Source organism: Nyctereutes procyonoides, unplaced genomic scaffold (genome assembly GCF_905146905.1).
Source record: "Nyctereutes procyonoides isolate TBG_1078 unplaced genomic scaffold, NYPRO_anot_genome, whole genome shotgun sequence".
In the NCBI taxonomy this organism is placed as follows: Eukaryota; Metazoa; Chordata; class Mammalia; order Carnivora; family Canidae; genus Nyctereutes; species Nyctereutes procyonoides.
In genome coordinates, this window is record NW_026575044.1 from 39,337,641 (window position 1) to 39,363,044 (window position 25,404).

The window sequence follows — 25,404 nt, forward strand, 5'->3', positions numbered from 1 at the left end:
TTCTTTAGTCCAACCCTTTAGAAATCTTGTAGACAGATGGTAGGTACTCTTAAAGGGAAAGATTTTAATTTGTCACTGTGGCCCTGGACCAGCAAAATCATTTTTGAACAGCTCTTATGCACTATGTATCCTTCTGGGTGCTTCCAGGATACAAAAACCAGGAGCAAATGGTATGAAGCTCTCAAGAAGATAATGTGCTGCAAACTAAAGTCTCATAAAGTAAGGGACAAAGATCTGTTCATTCAGCAAAGCTGTGTTGTATGCCTATTAAATCAGACAGTAGACAAGGCAATGTGAGAACAAGGTGACAAGACAAGGTGACCTCAAGACACCTCACCTCAAGACAAGGTGAGGACACGATATTAGCTACAACCTTAACCCCTAGGAGCTTTCACTTAAGTTGTGGGACAGAGTTCAGATACTTGAAAATATATGCATGCAGTACAATGCTGAATGTGATCTTGAGAGGATATACAAAGAAAAGGCATAACCAACTGCTTGGGGGAGGTGCAAGAACATGGTAATGGAGGCAAGTTTGAGTTGGATCTTGAAGGCTGTGGTATTAAACCCAGAGAGGGAATAGAGAGACTTTCTCAGCATAAAGAATGAGAAATTTAAGAGCATGAACTGACTGATGGAGGAATAATGACGACAATTTTATCTAACGTTTACTGAGTCCTTAGAATATGTCAGTTATGTCTTTTTGTACTTAATGTTCAACGGTAGTAACAACACAATGATTTAGTTAAACATAGCCATCATCACTCCCTTCTACCAACTGAAGAAAGTGAGGAACAAGTAGGTTAAGAACATGTGCTAGCCAGGAAATTCGGAACCAGGATTCAGATCCATGGAGTCTGACTGTGTGTTTACGTCCTCGACCATTATATTATATTTCCTCTCATTCAGGAGGTGACAGTGATTCTTCTAGAAGGGTAGGGCCAGATTTTGAAGAGTCATGTAGAATCCAAGGAATGTACTGTAGAGCCATTGACATTTAACATTTTTTTCAGCTTTATTGAGGTATAATTGACATATGAAATAATTTGATCGTGTCCATGTTTTAGAGAGAGGGAACCATGGCAGCAGTGTGTAGAAAAGAGATAGAAGGGAAGGAGTCTGGAGGCTGGGAGGCCAGTTGGAAAGAAGTTACTATAGATTTACCCAGAGTTTTTTTGTTTTTTAAAGATTTTATTTATTTGGGGATCCCTGGGTGGCGCAGCGGTTTGGCGCCTGCCTTTGGCCCAGGGCGCGATCCTGGAGACCCGGGATCAAATCCCACGTCGGGCTCCCAGTGCATGGAGCCTGCTTCTCCCTCTGCCTGTGTCTCTCCCTCTCTCTCTCTCTCTCTCTCTCTCTCTCTCTCTGTGACTATCATAAATAAATAAAAATTAAAAAAAAAAAGAAAAAAAAGATTTTATTTATTTGAGAGAGAGAGAGATAGTGAGAGAGCAGGAGCGCAGAGGAGAGGGAGCTGCAGACTCCCCGCTGAGCAGGGAGCCCAACCTTAGGCCCAATACAAGGACCCTGGGATCATGACCTGAGCTGAAGGCAGACACCCAACCAACTAAGCCACTCAGGTGCCCCAGATTTACCCAGAGTTTAAAAACAGGTAGGAGGAAGAAAGAGGAGAGAACAAAAATGAAGGGTATTCACAAGGCAGAAAGGATATTAATCATATTGCAAGGAAGCAAAGGGAGAAGAGTCAAGGCCAACATTTCTAGCTTGGCTGATTGGTAAAAGGCTTTGATATTTGCTGAAATGGGCAATTTAGGAGAATTTATGAGATTTAAGGGGTTAAAAAATTAGTTTTAGATGTTTCAAGTTCTTTGAGATCATTCAGGTGTAAATTTCTACTAAACTGTTGGATATAGTAGACTGGGCCTCAGGAGAGATATACAAGCTGCAGAAAGAAACAGATTAGCAGGGGTACACAAGTGCAGCCTAGAACTCAGGACTGGCTGAGATTGCTTAGGGACAGTTTGAACAGCAAAAGGGCGAGGTCTGTGGATAGAGTCTTAGAACACAACCAAGAGGAAGGAGGAGAGAAAAGGAAGAGCAAGAAGCTTGGAAAGCCTTCTACCCTTAGCACTGAAAGTTAATTGGAAATTTGCTTTGAAAGAATGCAGCAGCCCAGTAACTTTTAGCCATAACGTTTATTGGTTTTTTGAAAAACCTCCAAGAACACTTCATGTTCTTACAAAGGGATTGTAAGCAAATAAGAACTTTTATTTTTTTATAAAACTTCTATTTAATGTTAAAGAATTTAGAGTTCTAAGTGAATGGGTAAGAGTAGCTTGGTCTCTGGAGTCTTTTTTTTTTTTAAGACTTTTTGTTTATTCATGAGAGACACAGAGAGAGGCAGAAACATAGGCGGAGGGAAAAGCAAGTTCCCCACAGGGAGCCTGATCTGGGACTCAATCCCAGGACCCCGGGTTCATGCCCTGAGCTGAAGGGAGACGCTCAACCACTGAGCCACCCAGGTGTCCCAGGTCTCTGGAGTCTTATGCAGAGCACTGGGTTGCACTCTGATGAACGAATACCCCCCCAACCCCACCCCATCCCAGCAATTATCTGTATCACAAAGGCTAATGTAATCTAACATAAAAAAGAGTAAAGATATAAAATAACTGAAATGTAATTACAATTATATGCTTTAGGGGGCTCCAGGTGCGTGGGCACACCTGGACGTCCACAAAAAAACAAAACAAAACAAAAAAAAAACACAATTATATGCTTTAAAATAACTACCTTAAAAAAGAAAGTTAAGGGAGTAAATTAATTATAATTTAATATGTACTTCTTATACCCTAATGGATCATAAAAATGAGATGCCAATACTGATTAATTATTAGAACTATCTTTGATATTTTTAAATTCCTTGATAATTCTCCTTTCTGCCTTAGAGCTCTGAACAATTACTATTTCAGACTAGAGGAACTCTTATGTTTATTTATACCTCACCTTGTTCCAGAAAGGATTTAATGTGGCTCAGATCCAGAGTGAGACCTTCCTGAAGGCATAACAAAGAACAAAAGATGAATCAGCAAAGATCAAACAGGAAGACACATTCTCCAACTGAAATTAAAGAGCTGGCAAAGGTGAAATGGAATTTAGAGTAAGCAGTTCTCTTAGGAGTGGAAGAAATGCAAAAGGAAGTTTTGCTGAAATTATGTTGGTGATATACTTGGAATTCATAGGGATTACTATGACTTCTGCAGAGAAGAATAAGAAAAAAATTTTCCACTACCATCTTGTCCTCATTTCCAATTACACATTGCAGAATTGTAGAAAAGCCAAAAGCCTTGCTCACTGGGAAATGAGAAGCCTGCATATTGCCCTCCCTGGGACTGTTAACTATAGGAAACAGAAAGCCCTAGTCCCAGTAGATGGACACTCACATATTCCTGCAGGGCTCCTGGAGGCCTTGGAGTAGATGATACCTTTTCTTGCTCTCTGCAGTTGGGTTTTCAAGGCTAGGAATCCAGGAATCCAAGTTATCCACACACTCCCTAGTATTATTACTTTATGAAGCATTATGTTTATAGCTTAGTTTAGGAATGATAATTTACAAAGGCAAAATTGAGTTTGTTGAAAGCTATATAGTGCCCCCCCCCCACTTTTTTTGTTTATGGTATCATGCAGACTTCTTTGTCTCTAGGCATAATAGGAAAATAGCCACCTTGAAAAAGAGTCTGGCACTTCTTCAAAAAGTTAAAATACAGTTACCTCCTAGCCTCTTCGGAAAATAGTCTGGCATGTTCTCAAAAAGTGAAACATAGAATTACCATATGACCCAGCAATTCCACTCTTATGTGTATAACCAAGAGAAATGAAAATGTATTTTTATACAGTAACTTATACATGAATATTTATAGCAGCATTATTCATATTAACCAAAAAATAGGAAGAACCTAGGTGTCCATCAAAGGATAAATGAGTAAGGAAAATGTGGTATTTCCATATCACTGGATATTATTCAGCATTAAAAAAGAATGAACTGGGGATCCCTGGGTGGCTCAGTGGTTTAGCGCCTGCCTTTGGCCCAGGGCGCGTTCCTGGAGTCCCAGGATCGAGTCCCACGTCGGGCTCCCTGCATGGAGCCTGCTTCTCCCTCCTTCTGTGTACTCTGCCTCTCTCTTTCTCTCTCTCTCTCTCTCTCTCTCTCTCTCTCTCTCTATGCCTATCATAAATAAATAAATAAATAAATAAATAAATAAATCTTTAAAAAATAAAAAAGAATGAACTATTGATATGCTATTACATGGATGAACCTTGAGAATATCATGCTAAGTGAAAGAAGGCAGTCATATAAGATCACATGTTGTATGATATCATTTATATAAAATATTAAGGGGCACCTGGGTGGTTCAGGGGTTTTTTTGCCTTTGGCTCAGGTCGTGATCCCAGGGTTCCTGGGATAGAGTCCTGTATTGGTCCCCACAAGGAGCCTGCTTCTCTCTGCCTATATCTCTGCATCACTCTGTGTCTCTCAGGAATAAATAAATAAAATCTTGAAAAAAGAAAGGGCAAAACTATAGAGACAGAAAGTATACTAGTAGTTTCCTAGGGATGGGAGAGTGAGGGTGACTGCTGATGGTAAAGGGTTTCTTTTTAGGGAGGTAAACATGTTCTGAAATTGTGGTGGTAGTTGAACAACTCTGAATATCCTAAAACCCATTTCTTTAAAGATTGTATTTATTTATTTGAGAGAGAGAGAGAAATAAAGCACGAGCAAGGAGAGGGAGAACCAGGCTCCCTGCAGAGCAGGGAGCCCGATGTGATGCAGGGCTTGATCCCAGGATCCTGAGATCATGACCTGAGCCAAAGGCAGATGCTTAACCCACTGATTACACCCATGAACTGTACACTTTAAATAGGTGAATTGTATGGCATGGAATCATGTCTCATAAAGCTGTGATAAACAAAAGCCTCCTTCAGGCACTTTCCAGTCAAGTTAGAGCTAGTTCAGCAGGTAAGGGAGAGCCAAAAGGGAAAGCAGAAGCTAGAAGATACTTTAAAGCAGGTACTGCTCAAAATGTGGCTTTACGGATCAATTCCACTTCTCTCACGTTATCTGATATCAGCCCCTGACAAGACAACGGACTGCAACAGAATGTAAGTCACCTTCAGTTCCAAGCACACTGTGGAAGTGAGCGGATTTTTTTTTTTTTTGTCATAGCAATATTCTCTTGGTGAGAGAAGCAGTGTGCTTATTTTACATTCTGACATTTTACATTCTGAGCACTTATCTCACCCTTGCCTGGCACTTTGCTTCAGAGATCCTCTAATCCTGAAAAGCTCATTTTTTAGGTGAAGATGCCTCTAGAAAAGGGAACTGACAGGCCTGAGGTCATAAACCTGATTGGTGGTCTTGGGGCAGGAACTCAGGCTGTTTGTTGGAATGTCTTTACCTTTCAGCACTGGCTTTAAGTCAAGTCAGGCTAAAAATCCAGGGTTAGATATAAAAAGGGTTTTCAACAAGAGGGTGCCTACCTCAACATTAGATAATGGGTGGTTCATGAAGGACTCAGATCTAGAGAAATCTGCTCTTGTTTCCTACGGAGGTTTTCCACCTTAGCTTTGGAAGTTAATGTGATGGGAGGGGTGTAGGGCTCTCCTCCTAAGCTCCCGTTTTCTGAAATAGGCATTTAGAAGGGATTAAGGACCTTCCTTCTGGTCTGAGGGAAGAGGAACATACAGGGCAGTGTCAGGGCACAATTCAGTTGTCAGATTCATACTTTCAGGCACCCCCTTTCCCACACACCATACCTTTCCCCGCACCATTGTGCCCCATCCAAATCTGCTCATTCCTAAGTGCTCCAGAAATAAACCCTGCCTCCTTCCTCCACTTGATCAGAACAACCCAGGAAGGCTGATCTCAGCCAAACATGGGTATGAATGTGTTGAATCCTTTAGAACTTTTTCCTAACATTGATAGGTCCAGTTCAGTAATACCAACTGGTATAAGTGGTAGGTACACAAAAGATTGTGCAATTCTCTATAGATAAACAATTTTCTTTTTTTTTCTTTTTTTTTTAATTTTTATTTTTTATTTCTTTATGATAGTCACAGAGAGAGAGAGAGAGAGAGAGAGAGAGAGGCAGAGACACAGGCAGAGGGAGAAGCAGGCTCCATGCACCGGGAGCCCGACGTGGGATTCGATCCCAGGCCTCCAGGATCGCGCCCTGGGCCAAAGGCAGGCGCTAAACCACTGCGCCACCCAGGGACCCCCGATAAACAATTTTCAAATAAAGAAAAAGAATGTTTAGGCTACCTGGGTAGTTCAGTGGGTTAAGCATCTGCCTTCAGCTCAGGTAATGATCCCAGGGTCCTGGGATCTAGTCCCTTGTTGGGCTCCCTGCTCAGCGGAGAGTCTGTTTCTCCCTCTACCACTCCTCCCTGCTTGTGCTTCCTTTCTCTCTCTCTCAAATGAATAAATAAAATCTTTTTTAGGGGTGCCTGGGTGGCTTAGCGGTTGAGTATCTGCCTTTGGCTCAGGTCGTGATCCCGGGGTCCTGGGATCCCATCAAGGAGCCTGCCTCTCCCTCTGCCTATGTCTCTGCCTCTCTCTCTGTGTGTCTCTTATGAATAAATAAATAAAAACTTAAAAAAAAATTTTTTAAAGAATGTTAATTAAAGAATTCCTAGGAATAATAATGACAATAATTTAATAGTTAGCTACCATTTATTGAATTTAACATGGGGCAGGTGTTCCTATAAGGTATGCGATGTTTGGCAGCACTTCCCTGTGCACTGCAAGGAATTCCCATAGCACTAGGTTTCCCTCTTCCCAAGTCACTCTAGATAGTTTTGTCATTCTTGTCACTGCAGCCTCCTCCTCCCTTGGCTCAGCTCTCACCCTATTCTTTATTCTTCTGCTCTCCAAGCAGTTGGTTCTTAGCCCTGGCTGCACATTAGAATCCTCTGAGAAGCTTTAAGAAACACCCATCCCTGGACCCCATCCCCCACCGAGATCCTGATTCATTTGGTCTGGGGTGGAGTCCAAGCGTCTGTGATTTGTCTTAATACTTCCCAGTGAGTCTAAAGTTCAGGCAGGGCTGAAGACTGCTATGAGGTGATAGCCTCCCTTGGAATCCTGACCCTGGCAAGCCATCTCTGGCGCCAAACCCAGCCAGGGCAGGGCACAAGACTTGCTTCTTAGGCACCTGACCAAGGATTACTCCTGCCTACCTGGCTGATCTGCTCTAAGCCACTACGAAACTGCAGTCTGTTATTGTGCAGCATGACTGCATATGCTTGAGTGCATTTGTTTGTAGCCATGTAGAAATGAATGGGAATGTGGCACATAGGCCGTCTTGCCCACAGAGGTGGCCAGGATATTTCCAGGGGCCCTTTGTTTTGTGGCTAGTTATTTAAAGAAGCAATCAAAGGGACCGCTTCTGGGTGACTCAGCGGTTAAGCATCTGCCTTCGGCTCAGGATATGATCCCAGAGTTCCGAGATCGAGTCCCACATTGGACTCCCTGCATGGGGCCTGCTTCTCCCTCCCCTTGTGTCTCTCATGAATAAATAAATAAAACTCTTTAAAGAAAAAAAAAAAGAAGCGGATCAAAGTCCCTGGCACATTTAGACACTTAGTCACTTTACGTGTCTATCAACAACTATGTAAAATGATTATTCATTAAAGTGCCAGTTTCATTATACTGTTGTTTTCTCTGACTTCCTGTTTAACAGACTCATCTTCCAAAAATAAGATCAATGTGGGCAAATGACTAGAGGCAAATCTAGCCACTAGTACTAGGCCAGGGGTGGGTGGAATGAAAACAAAACAGTAGCAACAATAAAAACACGCTACAGAGATCAGTTCCGAAGCATGATTAGTACTCATGAAAGGATGATTTCTTCTGGGAGCCTAGGTGCACCCAAGAGTCACAGAGTTCCTTTGAGGGGCATCTTAGCCAATATTTCAGTTACAGACCTTTAAATACTTGAAAGAGGAAGGCTGTAAAATGAAATATTCTGAGTTCCTAATGATTATCAGACATTACAATAAAATAAAAATGAAATTATTATTTTACCTGTAGCAAAAGTTACTATCAAACTCTGGTCATTGAGCCAGACACCCTTGAGGTGTTAGTGTAAGACTTGCCCCTGTCATAGCATACTACCTATACTTGTAAATTCATCAGCCAACCAAAATTGAAATGATTTTTTAAAAAGGCATATAAGTGTCTTTTTCAGTTGTCATTTTACTGGATGGAAAACTAAAATCCTAGCTGGCCCATTTCAGAACTGGATGTAAGGCCACTGCAGTACTGAGAGAAGGGTCCTGGGTTATGGCTTTTGCTTCAGATTAGCAAATTCATCTCCTCCCAGAATAGCTAGAGTCAGGCTACCTGATTAACAGGGTGAATTTTAATTTGTTTCTAGGCTAAAAAAAAAAAAAAAAAAAAAACCTTTTTAAATTAAATTTGCATTTTAAAACAAATGACCTTTAAACCAGGACAGGAAAATTCTCTTTCAGGTTAGGGAGAACTCAGTTTGTCTATTTTTTTTGAAGTTGATTAAGAAGGATAGATTGTATGTAGCCCATAGATGAATATAAAATACATGCTTTATTCCTTTCCTATCTATTATGTGTGAATAATTAAGAATTATTTTTGCTTCATTCTTGTCTTCAGTAATTTTTTTTTAAACGAACCTCTAAAAGCCATTAAACATACTACTATTGTTTCTCCTGGATCATAGCTGCAGTTGAACAACTTGAACAATATCTTGGTTTGTAATTATTTTCAAATTATTCTAACTTGTAAAATATTTATGCCCAAACATCTGCTGGAAGGTTACCTATCCTTTAGATTTTCTTCATTTTTCCAGAACACTGTTCCCATCCTCATCTCACTCTAAAAAAGAGTTTTTACCACCACCACCACCCCCCAGCTGAATCCTGCGAGGTCTCCTGTAATCCCTTTTCTCATTAGATATGGCTTACTCTACCTCTGTTCTGGAAGCTTGGAAAAAGACAGGAATTACTGCAATAGGATTAGTTGCTGGTTGCATTAGTAGCCCTAGCAACTGAGAATTAACCAATGTTTTGTCTAAAAAGCCACTAGTTATATTCTTAGACCTGAAAAAAATTTCTGTCAGGCCTAGCAATTAGTATCTTTGCTGTGTATCCTGCATGAATCCATTCTTTGGTGAGAGTCAAGCCCTGGGAAGAAAGCAAGCATATGATATTTCCTGTTGGAACCATCAAGTAGCAAGACGTCATGTGATATAACCATATAGTTTTGGACCAGCAGAAGTTATTAATCAAGTCTTCTCATTTTTCAGTCCTGTGTGTTTCAATAAGTATTGACTGTCAGAGATAGAGGTAAGATAGTTATAGGACACGTAGGTAATAATGTGGGCCAGGAGCAGACTGGCTGGGAAAATAAAGGGTAGAATTGGGAAAGGCTGTGAGGTTATAGAGGTCAGGGGCCAAGTCTTGGCCTTTTACCCGATGTTTATGGAAGGCATGATTTCAGCAGGCAGAGTTGACAGTGAAGGATACTTGGCAGATGAAGTTTACATAGATTTCAAAGATATTATGAAGCCAGCACACAAAACTATAGACGTGTCTCATTGACCAGACTCTACCCATGGAGAAGTAGTAAAATATAGGCCTGGAAATGTTGCTTGACATGTTGTGGAGGGCCTTGAACACTTGGCAGAAGTATCTGTCCTTAATTCAGTCAGCAGTGAATAAGCTCACAAGAATTTTAAGCAAAAATATTGTCATGATTAGGGCTAGAAATGTTCTTTAGGAAGATTAATCTGGCAGTGAGAGGGAGGTAGAATTATAAGTGGTTATAAGCAAAGGCTGGGAGTTAACCAGTTAAGTGGTTATTGCAGCTGTCCAAGTGAGAGGCAAAAAGGCCTGGTAACGGAGACAGTTGGTGCCATACCCTTGTCACAGCCTTATTCTTGTGGCACTTAAAATTCCCATGCATGCCTCCCTGATGGCTTCCACCTGCAAGCACTCACATCCCTTTGCCCAGGGGCCTCTCTAGCCACTGGAGCCACCTGGACCAGTGCTCAGGACCAACCAGGAGTCCCAGAGCTTAACATCAGCAGCTTTCAACCAGTGGCTGAAGGGAACTAGTGGAACCCAGCAGTCTTGCCACTCATTTGGGATCAGTTTGAGCCAAATTCACAAAAGTGTCCCAAAGTGCCTCAAGAGGATTGGATTCCTGTTGCCCATAGCCACAAACTGCTTGGTCGCATGTTCTTTATTGACCCTCCCTAGCTCACTTCTCCATTCCCCTACTGGTGCTTCCTCGTATCACCTCCAAATGAACTATTGGTATTCCCATCCTGTCTCAGGAGAATCTAACCTACCAAGCCTTTACTAGAGTGAAAAGAAGGGGTTTCTGGTGTTTCCCACAAGACACTGAGGAAGAAGAAGCTACAGGACTTGGCAATTTATTGGCTATGAAATTAAGGGAGAGGGAGAAGGCAATGTCATGCACGTTTTTTTGGTTTTTTTTTTTGTTTTTTTGTTTTTTTTGTTTTTTTTTTAATTTTTATTTATTTATGATAGTCACACACACACAGAGAGAGAGAGAGAGAGAGAGAGAGAGAGAGGCAGAGACACAGGCAGAGGGAGAAGCAGGCTCCATGCACCAGGAGCCTGATGTGGGATTCGATCCCGGGTCTCCAGGATTGGGCCCTGGGCCAAAGGCAGGCGCCAAACCGCTGCGCCACCCAGGGATCCCTTTTGTTTTGTTTTTTTTAGGAGAGAGAAGTTTATTGAAGACACTGCAAGGCAACAGCAGAGGAGAAGCTGCCTGCCAGGAGGCAGTGGGTGGGGGCTGTATTTAAAGGGGTAAGATGAAGGACCCCTGGGTGGCTCAGTGGTTGAGCATCTATCTGCCTTTGGCTCAGGTCATGATCCCAGGGTCCTGGGATCAAGTCCCGCTTCAGGCTCCCCATGGTGACCCTGCTTCTCCCTCTGCCTGTGTCTCTGCCTCTCTCTGTGTCTCTCATGAATAAATAAAATATTTTAAAAAATAGTAAAGGGGTAAGATGAGGTATGGGGACGTATGGAATGCTCCCTTTTTGGTAACTCTGCCTGGTTGTAGGTAGCCCATTGGTCACTTAGGGCCTATGGGTACGTTGAGGTGTGTGGCCTGATGGGCTGGTCTATTCAGCCAGGGTGGTTGCTTGCAAGATTGCAGCAGACTTCTTGTAGAAAATCCCAAGCGGATTGGCAAACATATCTGGAGACGCAAACGACCTGGTAAGGTCAGCTACCTGGTTCACAGATAGCAGTCTTCTCACTGTGTCCTTAGATCAGCGTTACAGGATTTTTCTCTCCATTCGTGCCCTCAGTTCTTGGTCATACCGCTTCGAAGACCAGACAGAGTGGTAGGCAGCAAAGCAGGGTTTATTGAGCCATAGCAAAGTGATAGTACAAAGCTCCTGAGGAGGGAGGGGACCTGAGAGGGTTGCTCTCACCTACAGTTGTTGGTTTTTTTAAAGATTTATTTATTTGGTCATGAGAGACACACAGAGAGAGACTCAGAGACACAGGCAGAGGAAGAAGCAGGCTCGCTGCAGGGAGCCCAGTGCGGGATCCATCCCGGGACCGCGCCCTGAGCTGAAGGCAGACGCTCAACCGCGGAGCCACCAGGCGTCCCTCACCTATCATTTCAACTAGGAAAATATAGGTGTTGTTTATTTTAAAAAATGGGAAGTTAGGAGAAGCATTATAGCACTATATAAAAAGAAGAGTTTACTTTGGGGCATTTTAAATTTGAAGTACTGACAACACAATAGTGAGGCTGCCTGCTAGAACTTGGAAATTTGGATCTAGAGCTCAAGATGAGGTGAGAGGGTACAGAGTTGGTTTGGTCATTGCTAGAGGTGGTTTGATGAAGCCATGAAGGTGGGTAAATCCTTCAAGAATCAAGTATTATTGACCAGAGGAGCAGATGCAGGCCTAAGACAAGACTTTTGGGAATGAGTACTTACATTGTGGTTGTGCGAAGAATGACAGGAACCAGGCAGGAAATGGAAAGCCAGCAGCAAGAGGAGAATGGGATAACACCACCACAGAAACCAAGGGAGTGGGCAGGAAACAGATCATGTCGGAAAGGCTCTAGATTTGCTGAGTTTTCAGAGTTCTGGCAACTTTGATCCATGCCAGTATTAATCAGTTTTGATCTTAATGTAATCCATCTAGAGAAAAACATTTACAGAAAAATCAATTCCTATATCTGATGATACCAGATGCTGATTTATTTTTTTAAGTTTTATTTATTTATTTATTCAAGGAGACAGAGAGAGACAGAGAGAGAGAGAGAGAGAGAGAGAGAGAGAGAGAGAGAGGCAGAGACACAAGCAGAGGGAGAAGCAGGCTCCATGCAGGGAGCCCAACATGGGACTAGATCCTGGGCCTCCAGGACCATGTCCTGGGCTGAAGGCGGCACTAAACCACTGTGCCACCAGGGCTGCCCCAGATGCTGATTTATTGACTAAATTCCTCATGGTATCCAGGTGCTTTACAAGACGTAGTTAACTTATTACAAACATGTGATCCAGGCTCTGTTACTTTGTGACCTTTGGCAAATTACTCAACCTTGCTGAGCCTCAATATCCATGTGTGTAAATAAGGAACAAGGTCCTTCCTGGCACTATTTTCTCATTGTAATAATTTTCCGCAGGCCATTTTTTTCATACCTTGACCTCTGTGTATATATTCGTGTGAACTCATGTGTGAGCATGCATTCACTTCAAGCCTGCATGACAAGAGTACATGTTGGTGACTGTCACAAATAATTGAGAAATTTTAAAGCTATGCAGTGTGAAGAGACTCTCATGTAATAAAAATACCAAGTAAGGATTTCTTCACCTGAATTCTTGTGACAAATTGTTCAGTCACTATGAAAGAGCATGGTAGTAGATATTAATCCATTTAGATTTTACATTGAATTTGAACCCCTCAAATGCATTTAATCACAATGTATGTTTTAAAGTATCTCAGCTTTGGGACACCTGGGTGGCTCAGCCATTGAGTATCTGTCTTTGGCCCAGGGTGTGATCCCGGGATCCCAGATTGAGTCCCATTATCAGGCTCCTTGTGGGGAGCCTGCTTCTCCCTTGGCCTGTGTCTCTGCCTCTCTCTCTTTCTCACTGTGTCTCTCAGGAATAAATAAATAAAAATCTTTAAAAAATAAAATAAATAGGGCAGCCCCGGTGGCTCAGTGGTTTAGCGACTGCCTTCAGCCCAGGGCATGATCCTGGAGACCCAGGATCGAGTCCCATGTCAGGCTCCCTGCATGGAGCCTGCTTCTCCCTCTGCCTGTGTCTCTGCCTCTCTCTTTCTTACTCTCTCTCTGTCATGAATAAATAAATAAAATCTTTAAATAAAATAAAATAAAAAATAAAATAAAATAAAATAAAATAAAATGAAGTATCTCAGCTTAGTCTCATATTAGCTGGTAAGGTGTGCCAGGAATCTTTTAACTTCCCTAAACTCAGTTTCCTTTTTTTTTTTTAATTTTTTTAAATTTTTATTTATTTATGATAGTCACATAGAATGAGAGAGAGAGAGAGGCAGAGACACAGGCAGAGGGAGAAGCAGGCTCCATGCACCGGGAGCCCGACGTGAGATTCGATCCCGGATCTCCAGGATCGCGCCCCGGGCCAAAGGCAGGCGCTAAACCGCTGCGCCACCCAGGGATCCCTAAACTCAGTTTCCTATATAAAATAGATATAAGGGATCCCTGGGTGGCGCAGCGGTTTAGCGCCTGCCTTTGGCCCGGGGCGCGATCCTGGAGATCCGGGATCGAATCTCACGTCGGGCTCCCGGTGCATGGAGCCTGCTTCTCCCTCTGCCTGTGTCTCTGCCTCTCTCTCTCTCTCATTCTATGTGACTATCATAAATAAATAAAAAATAAATAAATAAATAAAAATAAAATAAAATAGATATAATAGTGGGATTTTCCTTAGGGTTTTGTAGACACATAATTAATTATTTAATAACTGTTATCCGCTGTAAATCTTGTCAGGCTAACATTTGTTTTGGAAAGTTTCCTATTTGCAGACCTCAAAGAGATGAGACTAGGCAGTAGGGAATGCTTTAGGCTTGAGTTTCATTGGAGGGATCATTAAAAATTGTAGTTGTCTTAGGCTTCTCCTTAGCAATTGAATGGTGGGTGAACAGAACCATACTATTGTGATCATCATTTATTGGAATAGTAAAGTCAGGAATGGTACGGGTAACTGTTTTTATTATAGCAGCGTTCACCAGCTTCCTCTCCATGTCAGTCAGTTTCTGGTTATTTTATCTCACATGCACACACTCACACATATCCATGTACACACTCTCACATTTATTCTACAGAGAGGATTGCCCTCTCCTCCCACAGCTCAAACAAAGCATTTTTGAAGCTTTCCTGATAGAGCCCTTATTGCTGGAGTTCACATGAAAACCATTTGTTTTAATGCATTATGTATTGAGGCATAATCAGCTTTACATATTTTAACATTCTAAGCGTCTGTTGCAGTATAGCACAGCTGGGGCTATATGAAGATATTATTGTAAAGGAACATATGTCATTAATAAATCCAGCTAGAAATTGCCTTATCTAGAGTGAAGGCAAAACACCAGAAAACCACACCACCTCATTGGTAGACAGCACTCAGGATAAAGAAAACAGTTCCCCAGTTAGAAACCAAACCACAATTTAAATTTTTTGTGGCCTTATTGTAAACTCTCTTTTGTTTTCTAGCTTGCTTATTTTTTTAAATAAAGAAGTACTTTGGCTTTGTCAGGCATATTTTTTTTAAGTGTAATTCTTTGCTTTTTCTTTCTAAATTGACTCTGTTCTTGTTAAGTTGGAGACACATTTGAATGTGGTACTGTGTATTCTATTTAATTTAAGGTATTTGTGTTGGTCTTGCCCTATTTCTATCAAGCCTTCCTTGCATGACCAAAGTCTTTGGTTATTGCCAACTCAGATAGTAATTTTTTAAAAAGATTTTATTTATTTATTTGAGAGAGAAAGAGAGATCACATAAGCAGGGGGAATGGCAGGCAGAGAGAGAGGGAGAAGCAGACTCTCTGCTGAGCAGGGAGCCCAATGTGGGACTCAGTCCAGGAGTCTGGGATCGTGACCTGAGCCAAAGGCGGACACTTGACCAACTAAGCCACCCAGGTGCACCTAGTGTTGACTTTAAATGGCATATACTGCAAGATAGGAGGATGATAAATTGTTACAATATGTTCAAACAAAGGTTTTTTTCTCATATTTGTCTTCTTGCTCTTTTTACATTTCTGTATTATACAAATCATTAACCTCTAGAACTTCAAATTTTATGCTTTGCCTGTCTCTGCTTACAGACACCGAGGACATACTGTTGTGCTAACACCGAAGACTTGGAGACCGTTATTCACCACGTGCACAGTCTGTACCCTTCCGCTCCTTTCCTGGCAGCAGGGGTTTCGATGGGAGGGTAAGGTTTTTCCTTCCTAAAATGTCTGAGGGAGAAGTGCTCTTACTTGACTGCTTCTTTCAGGAGACTATAAGCCACAGAGACATTTAAAAATAAATGTTTGATTATTTTTATCTTATTTTACCACGTGTGGTTGAATGAATGAAGGAATTAATCCAGGCAAATTGTAGTATTTTTGCTTGGCAGTTGGTCTCTGTGGTGAAAAGGATAAAGTATTTCCTTCGGAGACTCAGGATTTTGTGAGCCTGGAGGCTTGTTGAAACCATATGACATTGATTCCCATCATTCAGCAGCTGCCATGTTGACCTTCCGATTCCCTGAAGTACTGACTCCCAGCTGTCCCTGTAAGTGCGTCCTCTGGCACCACACAGGAAGCTGACCTTGTAGGCTGACTTTCATCATTCCGATCATAGAAATAATTACTTCTTGCTCTCTCCAGCTGAAGAGGCCTTCAATTTTTTTTCTCCAGGTGGTGGTGGTTTTGTTTGTTTTGTTTTGTTGCTGGGCAGATGGACCTACCCTGGAATGGTCTCTTAGAAACTGAAGTTTTATTGTTAACCCCTACTCTAGCTGCTATTTTAAGCATATGAATATTATTATACTTTGTGCTTGTTGCAGTTACACTGGGGATTAGTTGGAATATTTATACCATGTTTACTCATTTTTACTAATAATTATTTATGTTTTTTTTTGTTCCAATGATTATGAACTTAATAAAATCCAAAATTTTAATTATCTGGAATTTTACCATGCTTAGATTCCCTGAATGCTTGTCCAAAACTACATTTATAAATCAGCAAACACATGAGATAGAAAATATTTTTTCTTAATTTTATAATTGATTTATCTTTCAATTTTCAGAACATCTCAGAAGCATATTTACTTGAAAATGAACAGGCTTTACAAATGATAGATTCTGAAAAATAGTTGTTAACCACAGCTTTTTAGATTCTGATAAACATAAAACTAAGAAGAAAAGAATACATTTCTTACATTAGCATGGAAGGTCTGGCTTGACCTACTAAAGGAAGAAATCTGAATCAGAGCAGAAAACCCAGTCAGAACCTCCGAATTGTGCTCAATGTACTTCTCTTTCCTATGCCCCATAATGTGAGCTGTGGAGGACAGGGTGCCGGCTGAAGTTTTCCCCTTAATCATATAAATTCTTGACTTTTTAAAGGCCAGACCTTACATAAACAGGCCCAGATTCTCTATTCAGAAGCTCCTGGGAAATGCCTATTCATGTCACTTTGAATCCTCAGTGCCTGAAGGCAAAACTTGACCATTAGCCTTTGCAGCTGGTTGAATATTAATGTCTTGTAAATTGTTTGAAGGAAGCACCCTTTCTAGTTGCCTAGCACTGTGACACGTTCCCAAGTGGGCTTACCACTTGGGGATGTGTTTTACGGCTTGACACATTTTTTTTTTCATTTGGAAATGCAACAGACAAAAGCGTAGTGTCGAAGAGCCTAATGTCCAGTGCCCCTGTAGACTGGGGTAATCCCCAAGCCTGTGATGCCTGCGACCAAGTAGGGGATTTAAGCCAGAACTGAGTCTAGCCAAGGAATCCACACCATGCTACACCCAGTCAGGTTTCAGCTCCCAAAGAGCTGGTAAACAAGCTTTAAAGAATGTATAGAGGGCAGCCCCAGGTGGCACAGCGGTTTGGCACCGCCTGCAGCCTAGGGCGTGATCATGGAGACCCAGGATCGAGTCCCACGTCAGGCTCCCTGCGTTGAGCCTGCTTTTCCCTCTGCCTGTGTCTCTGCCTCTCTGTGTGTGTGTGTGTCTCAATAAATAAATAAATAAATAGGGATCCCTGGGTGGCGCAGCGGTTTGGCGCCTGCCTTTGGCCCAGGGCGCGATCCTGGAGACCCGCGATCGAATCCCACGTCAGGCTCCCGGTGCATGACGGAGCCTGCTTCTCCCTCTGCCTATGTCTCTGCCTCTCTCTCTCTCTCTCTCTCTCTCTCTCTCTGTGACTGTCATAAATAAATAAAAATTAAAAAAAAAATAAATAAATAAGCAATCTTAAAAAAATAAAGAATATATAGAAATTCTAAGTATATATAAAAGAGTATAATGATCCCCCATATATACTAATCATCTGGCTTCAATATTAATCAACTCTTCATGCAGCTTCTATAATTATCAACTCACCAATAGTCTTGTTAATCAGTATCACCCTCCATTCCTCCCTAATTCTGATTATCTTAAATACATATCAGATATCACTATAAATATTTCAGTAGGTATCTCTAAAAGGTAGACTCTCTTTAAAACACATACACACAAAATACCATTATCATACCCGAACAAAACTAACAATAATTCCTAAGAATTATCAAGTATTTTGTCAGTGTCACGTTTCCCCAATTGGTTTTATTTTATTATTTTTTAAAGATTTTATTTATTTATTCATCAGAGACACAGAGAGAGACAGACAAAGAGGGAGAAGCAGGCTCCCTGTGGGAAGCCAGATGCGGGACTCGATCCTGGGACCCTAGGATCACGTTCTGAGCCGAAGGCAGATGCTCTGTTGTGCCCAAGATTGCGAATCCAAGAAACCACCAAGGAGCCGACACCATGCAAGCGCACGAGGGTTTATTTGCAAGCTCGAGCTTGGATCCAAGTATACCCGACACAGCAGAGCAGGGATTTGGACCCCGAGGTTAAGAGGCGTAGCAGTTTTATAGAGGCCAGTGGCCAATGAGATTGTAACACACACAGAAAGTTGCATAGTCATGTCGGTCCGCATGCAGGTGGCCAATTGAATTACCATTTACCCTGTAGTGACCGTTTGAACTAGCCTGTCACTCTGGTCAGAATTGGTGTGCAGGTTTGGTGGGCAAAAGGCGGGGTTTACATTCTTGGCGGTTAGGGGTTCCGCATTCCTATATGAGCCAGTTTCCAGTAAGGGTGTGCTCAGCCGCTTGACTAGGGTGGGGGAGTGCCTTAAGCAATAAGCAGGTCATGTGGGGGTTATACATGAGATGGCGGGTGTAGCACAAAATGGAGTTAGTCCTGCTCTGCTTGTCCAGGGGTAGGGGATTTTTGTTAAATTCCTTAGGTCCCACAGCTCAACCACTGAGCCACCCAGGTACCACAGTTGGTTTTACAGTGTGTTTGAGTCAGGAACCAGAGAATATCCATACATTGGGATTAGTATGCCTCTTAAGTCTCTCTCTCTTTTTTTTTTAAAGATATTTATTTATTCATTCATTCATTCATTCATTCATTTGAGACACACACAGAGAGAGAGGCAGAAACACAGGCAGAGGGAGAAGCAGGCTCCATGCAGGGAGCCTGATGTGGGACCCAATCCTGCGACTCCGGGATCATGCTCCGAGCCAAAGGCAGATCCCCAACCACTGAGCCACCCAAGCGTCCCGCCTCTTAAGTCTGTTAATTCATGGATTCCTTTTCTGTCTCTCTGTTTCTTTTCATTTGGTGAAAAAAATGGAGTCCTTTTATTATCAAAGTAAAACAGCCTTTTTTGGAGTGACATCTTGATATTATTTTTCTCCTGCATAATAGTTAAGTATTTCCCACCCTGCTCTGCTGACTTGGCCATGGATACTACTGTTTCTTCCTACTCCTGAGAGCTTCCCTTCCAGTCCTTCCAGTTTGCCCATCATACCAACTTCCCAGCACACTGTGACTTCCAGCCAAATAATTAGTACCACCAAAACTAGGACCCTGGAATGAACTGTTTGCAGGAAAGTAAACATTCTGTAAATGACATAGTGAACCACAGTACTGTATACCAGGAATACGGTCATTATTAAGAGTCATTTGCAAAAACAAAATCTCCACTTTTGATCTGAAGCCTCATCCCATTCCCTCTGCAAGTCACTTGGGCTGGGAAAGAGAATAATACAGAATCTTTATCCATTCTATTTCAGAACCTCCACAATTGGAGTAATAAAAAACAGAAAATAGGGACGCCTGGGTGGCTCAGCAGTTGGGTGTCTGCCTTCGGCTCAGGTAGTGACCCCAGGATCCGGGATCAAGTCCCACAATGGGCTCCCTGCGAGGAGCCTGCTTCTCCCTCTGCCTGTGTCGCTGCCCCTCTCTGTGTGTGTGTGTGTGTGTGTCTCATGAATAAATAAATCTTTAAAAAATATATATAATAAAAAGCAGAATTTAGGCTATCATCCTTTCTCTTAATTGGTAATGTTAAACTTGGATTTCTGACATTTGTATTAGTTTAAACAGGAAAGGATAGGAAGAGAAAACAAGTGACTTCGGGGGCCAAGAGCTCTGCCACAACTCAAAAAGTCTAACTCTTAAGTTTGGGAGCCCTTTAGAGACTACATTTAGGAAGCAAGAGCTCAGAGGCAACCAGACCCATCACTCACAATCTCCAGTGTTAAACCCAGAGATCTGTTATAATTTTGAAAGCTCCCCAGGTGGTTACAATATGCAGCCATGTCTGAAAACCACTCCTTACACTCTCTCATCTATGCCAAGGCCCACAGGCCAAATCTGGCAGTCTGTTTTGTCCAAGAGCTAAGAACGGTTATTATATTCTTAAATGGTTGAAGAAGGGGCACCTGGGTGGTTCAATCACTTAAGCATCCAACACCTGATTTTGGCTCAGGTCATGATTTCAGGTTTGTGAGATGGAGCCCCATGTCAGCTCTGCACTGGGAATGCAGCCTGCTTAAGATTTGCTCTCCCTAAAGACTCCTAACTCAGAAAAGAACTAGGGGTGGTGGAAGGGGAGGAGGGCGGGGGGTGGGGGTGAATGGGTGATGGGCACTGAGGGGGACACTTGACGGGATGAGCACTGGGGGTTATTCTGTATGTTGGTAAATTGAACACCAATAAAAAATTAATTTATTAAAAAAAAAGATTTGCTCTCCCTTTGCCCTCCCCACAGTTGGTGCACGCATGCACATGGACATGCTGTGTGAGTGTGTATCTCTCCCCCTAAATAAAGTCTGTAAAAAAAATTTTTTTTAATTAAATGGCTGGAAAAAAATCAGAAAAATAACAGTTCGTGTCATGTGAAAATTACATGAAATTTAAATCTCATCCATATATAATGTTTTGTTGGAAGACAGCAATGTCTGTTCATTTATGTATTATCTATAGTTGCTTTTGCACTACAATCATGTAGTTAGGTAGTTGTGACAGTTATTATATGGCCAGCAAAGCCCAAAATATTTATTCTATTGCCCATTATAGGAAAATTGGCCTGAAACACCCCTCACATACTAAAATTAAACTTTCACTTAGAAGCTGGGGCCCAAGGATTTGCATATTTTTAATAAACCTCCAATATTATTTTTAAAAATGAAAGAAAGAGAAGGAAGGAAAGCAAGAGAAGGAAGGAAAGAAAGGAGGAAGGGAGAAAGGAAGGAAAAAAACCCACCCTACTCTTACACAGGATTTTTCTTATATTTTCCTTCATACAAGGATACACATACACATAATAACGGTATGGCTTGGCTATTCACATTACAGCCAACTACAAAATAAATAAGTATGTGAACCTAAGGAAAAAAATGAAGATACTTGCATACTTTTCCAAAGTTAAGGTCTTAAACACTGGTTTATGTTTTTTCTTCTCCATAGTTAAGGTAAAGTCCATAGTTAAAAATAAGATATCATGAGAGGTAACAAATTCCTCACAAAGTTTACTGTTTCTCCCCATTTTAGAATGCTGCTTTTGAATTACCTGGGCAAAATTGGGCCGAAAACTCCTTTAAAGGCAGCTGCAACTTTTTCAGTTGGTTGGAATACTTTTGCTTGCTCTGAGTCGTTGGAGAAACCACTCAACTGGCTGCTTTTTAACTATTACTTGACAACTTGCCTCCAGTCTTCAGTAAATAAGTAAGTCATCTTTAAAATCTGATGTCTCCAAACTTTTTGGGGTACATGCCTCAACAGAAAAAAGTTATATAACACTGCTAAGATCTGTATACTTATGTTTACATTATATACCTTTACTATGGTACCCAAATATTCATTGTTATATACAAAACTAAAAAGGTTTTAAGTAAATGCTAAAAATGTACATAAAGGTTGTAATGTTTTCTTTCTGTATCTCAGTGGACTGTTTTACAACCCCTAGGGTATGTGCCCCTGCTTTGAAGATCACTGTTCTAAATTATTCCAAAAGACTTAAAAACGTTAACATTGACTGTGTTGAATAACATTATGAGCTATTTCCCCAGATTTTCTACCTGTTGTTAATCTATTAATATCTAATTCTTCCCTAGGTAATAAGCAATGTACTAAGTGTTTTTAGTGCTGAATAATATAGTTTTTTAAGCATATGCTTACAAGTATATGCTTGTTTAAAGATTTTATTTTGTTTATTCATGAGAGACGCAGAGAGGCAGAGACACAGGCAGAGGGAGAAGCAGGCTCCCTGTGGGGAGCCCGATGCAGGCCTCAATCCCAGGACCCTGGGATCATGACCTGAGCCGAAGGCAGATGCTCAACCACTGAGCCACCCAGGTGCCCTACAAGCAAGCATATGTTTTATTTACTTTTTTTAATTTTTTTAAAATTTTTATTTATTTATGATAGTCACACAGAGAGAGAGAGAGGCAGAGACATAGGCAGAGGGAGAAGCAGGCTCCATGCACCGAGAGCCCGACATGGGATTCAATCCCGGGTCTCCAGGATCGTGCCCTGGGCCAAAGGCAGGTGCTAAACCGCTGCGCCACCCAGGGTTCCCGCAAGCATATGCTTTAGAAGCTTAGGGAAATGCATTTCACTTGGATATTCTCAGCCCTCCCCTCCCCCCCCAGTTCTTAACATTACCAGACTGCTGTGTTTGCATTAGTTTTTCTGGAATTGTTTGTATATCTTCTACCATTTAAATTGGTATGGTACCAAAGGAGAGATGTTTCTGTTTCTATTTTGATGACTTTTACCATCTGTTTTTAGGTGAATTAATCAATGTAATATAAATGCTAAATAAAAAGTCCAGTGAATTTGTACAGGACTTATTGAAAACCATAGATATCCCAAAAGTTGATATTAGATATTACATTAAACTTAGCCTTATTAAGTTAGAGATGTTGATTATAAAATATTGCTTAAAATATTAAAAAGTTAGATCACTAACTACTCATTGTCAGTGAAAAGGGGGACAGTAGCAAGAAAATTGAAGAGAATGATTTGGGAATTAACATATTGATTCTATAAGAAAAATCTTATAGATTTTTCTGGGCAGCCCGGGTGGCTCAGCAGTTTAGCGCCGCCTTCAGCCCAGGCCTGATCCTGGAGACCCGGGGTTCCTGCATGGAGCCTGCTTCTCCCTCTGCCTGGGTCTCTGCCTCTCTCTCTCTCCCCCCACCCCAGCCCCCCACTCTGTGTGTGTCTCTTGTGAATAAATAAATAAAATCTTCTAAAAAAAAAAAAAAAGAAAGAAAAATGACCACCATTAAGGGGCACCTGGCTGGCTCTGAGTCGTTGAGCCACCTGGTAGAGCATGTGACTCCTGACTCATGAGTTCAAGCCCCACATTGGGTGTAGGGCTTACTTAAAAATAAAGAAATAAAATATTTAAAAAGAAAAAAAGAAAGAAAAGTGACCACCATTTAAAAAATAAGTATATAAAATATAAAACTTAATTTTCAACATAGCATTTTAAAAATAATGTCTTCAGGTGGTTTATTCAATTGAAAGCTTCTGGCAATACGTAAGGCCTTTTTAGTCAAATTGATTTAATAGTAGCAGTGTGTAGGTACAACTTGTTATGAAGCAATATTTATGTGTATTATTATAAAATTAGTTCAGGGATGCCTGGGTGGCTAAGTGGTTGAGCATTTGCCTTTGGCTCAGGGTATGATCCCAGAGTCCCAGGATTGAGTCCCACATCGGGCTCTTTGTGTGGAGCCTGCTTCTCCCTCTGCCTGTGTCTCTGCCTCTCTCTCTCTCTCTCTCTCTCTCTCTCTCTCTCTCTTTCTCTCTGTGTCTCTAATGAATAAATAAATAAAATCTTTTAAAAAATAAAAATAAATATAGATCAGTGGCCTTCATTTTTTTAAGAAAGTACTTTGGGGGCACTTGGGTGGCTCAGTCAGTTAAGTATCCAACTCTTGATTTCAGCTCAGGTCATGATCTCAAGGATGTGCGATCGAGTCCCGTGTTAATAACCTCCTTGCTTGGTGTGGAACCTGCTTAAGAGTCTCTCTCTCCCTCTTCCTCTTCCCCCCCAGCCCGCTCTTACTCTCGCTCTAAAAAAAGTACTTTTAAAAATTGTCTTGAGGAAAAATATCAATGTACTTCTGCTAATCTGATTAAGTAAATATTTATTGAGTGCCAATTTTGTGCCCTGTGTTAGACTGTTCAGTTATTTATTATGATGTACTTTAGGTATGATTGAGATAGCAATGACCTTCGTTTTTTTTTTTTTTATCTTAATTTTTTACCTTTGAAATTCTTTTGCTGCAGGCACCGGCACATGTTTGTAAAACAAATAGACATGGATCATGTTATGAAGGTAGGAGAGAAAATTTATGTAAAATTTTGATTTCTTCTTTCGATTCCAAGGATAGAGATAATCTGTTTTTATTTTTCAGGCTAAATCCATCAGAGAGTTTGATAAGCGATTCACTTCAGTCATGTTTGGGTACCAAACAATTGATGATTATTATACTGATGCCAGCCCCAATCGTAGGCTGAAGTCAGTAGGAATCCCAGTGTTGTGTCTGAATTCTGTGGATGATGTTTTCTCACCAAGTCATGGTAAAATTAACATATTTCTATACATCTTGATATGAAGTAGCCATTTTAAAATACTGTTCTTTTTAAGAATATACAATACTGAGAAGTAAAATGTCATATAAAATGTTTTCCACTGCATTAGAAAAAAATAGCTAGATACTGAAAATTTAGTATCTAAATGTCTGAGATCATTTTAAATGCTTTCACAGACCCTTATCTGGTTCATTTTAAGAGATTTTGAGTGAATTATGACTTTGAATATTTCACTTGTTCACATTTTTTATAACCTTTCCTTCTATCAAATACACTGTTCTTTGGACAAATTATGTTGCAATATCTTTGCCTCATAAGTTCACTGTCATCATTTGCCTTTTCTTCTCAGATTCTTTTTTTTTTTTTTTTTATGATAGTCACAGAGAGAGAGAGAGGCAGAGACACAGGCAGAGGGAGAAGCAGGCTCCATGCACCGGGAGCCCGACGTGGGATTCGATCCAGGGTCTCCAGGATCGCGCCCTGGGCCAAAGACCGGCGCTAAACCGCTGTGCCACCCAGGGATCCCAGATTCTTTTTTTTTTAATTTTTTTAAATTTATTATGATAGTCACACACAGAGAGAGAGAGAGAGAGAGAGGCAGAGACACAGGCAGAGGGAGAAGCAGGCTCCATGCACCAGGAGCCCGACGTGGGATTCGATCCAGGGTCTCCAGGATCGCGCCCTGGGCCAAAGGCAGGCGCTAAACCGCTGCGGCGCCCAGGGATCCCGTCTTCTCAGATTCTTAAGCAGAAGGCTTTGGAACTTTTCTCCTCTTTTAACCTGAAAGAAAACTTGAGACTTTTTTTTTTTTAATTTATTGATTTATTTATGATAGTCACACAGAGAGAGAGAGAGAGAGAGAGGCAGAGACACAGGCAGAGGGAGAAGCAGGCTCCATGCACCGAGAGCCCGATATGGGATTCGATCCTGGGTCTCCAGGATCGCCCCTGGGCCAAAGGCAGGCGCCAAACCGCTGCGCCACCCAGGGATCCCCCGAAAACTTGAGACTTTATAAACATGATATCATGTTTATAAACACTTGACTGTCTTAATGAGTGTAAGCACATTTGGTCACATTTGAAGGGAAACAGTCTGCTTTTCCCTGGATATTGTATAAAAGGAAATTATGCCCAAATTAACTTCCTTGCTCTCGTAATTTAAGAAATACGGAATTTGGTGGCAAAGATATATACACGTGTTCATACATCAAAGCAAC

The 25,404-nt window shown here is 41.4% G+C and overlaps 1 protein-coding gene across 1 annotated transcript in view; it reads left to right on the forward strand.

Moving 5' to 3' along the window:
* Positions 1 to 25,404, forward strand: part of ABHD3 (abhydrolase domain containing 3, phospholipase) — a 50,565-nt gene that overhangs the window by 21,673 nt on the left and 3,488 nt on the right. The window contains exons 6-9 of the mRNA XM_055323600.1: positions 15,352 to 15,464; positions 21,132 to 21,305; positions 23,883 to 23,931; positions 24,011 to 24,176. Coding sequence (XP_055179575.1) covers positions 15,352 to 15,464; positions 21,132 to 21,305; positions 23,883 to 23,931; positions 24,011 to 24,176 — 502 coding nt within the window. The remainder of the gene's footprint in view (positions 1 to 15,351; positions 15,465 to 21,131; positions 21,306 to 23,882; positions 23,932 to 24,010; positions 24,177 to 25,404) is intronic.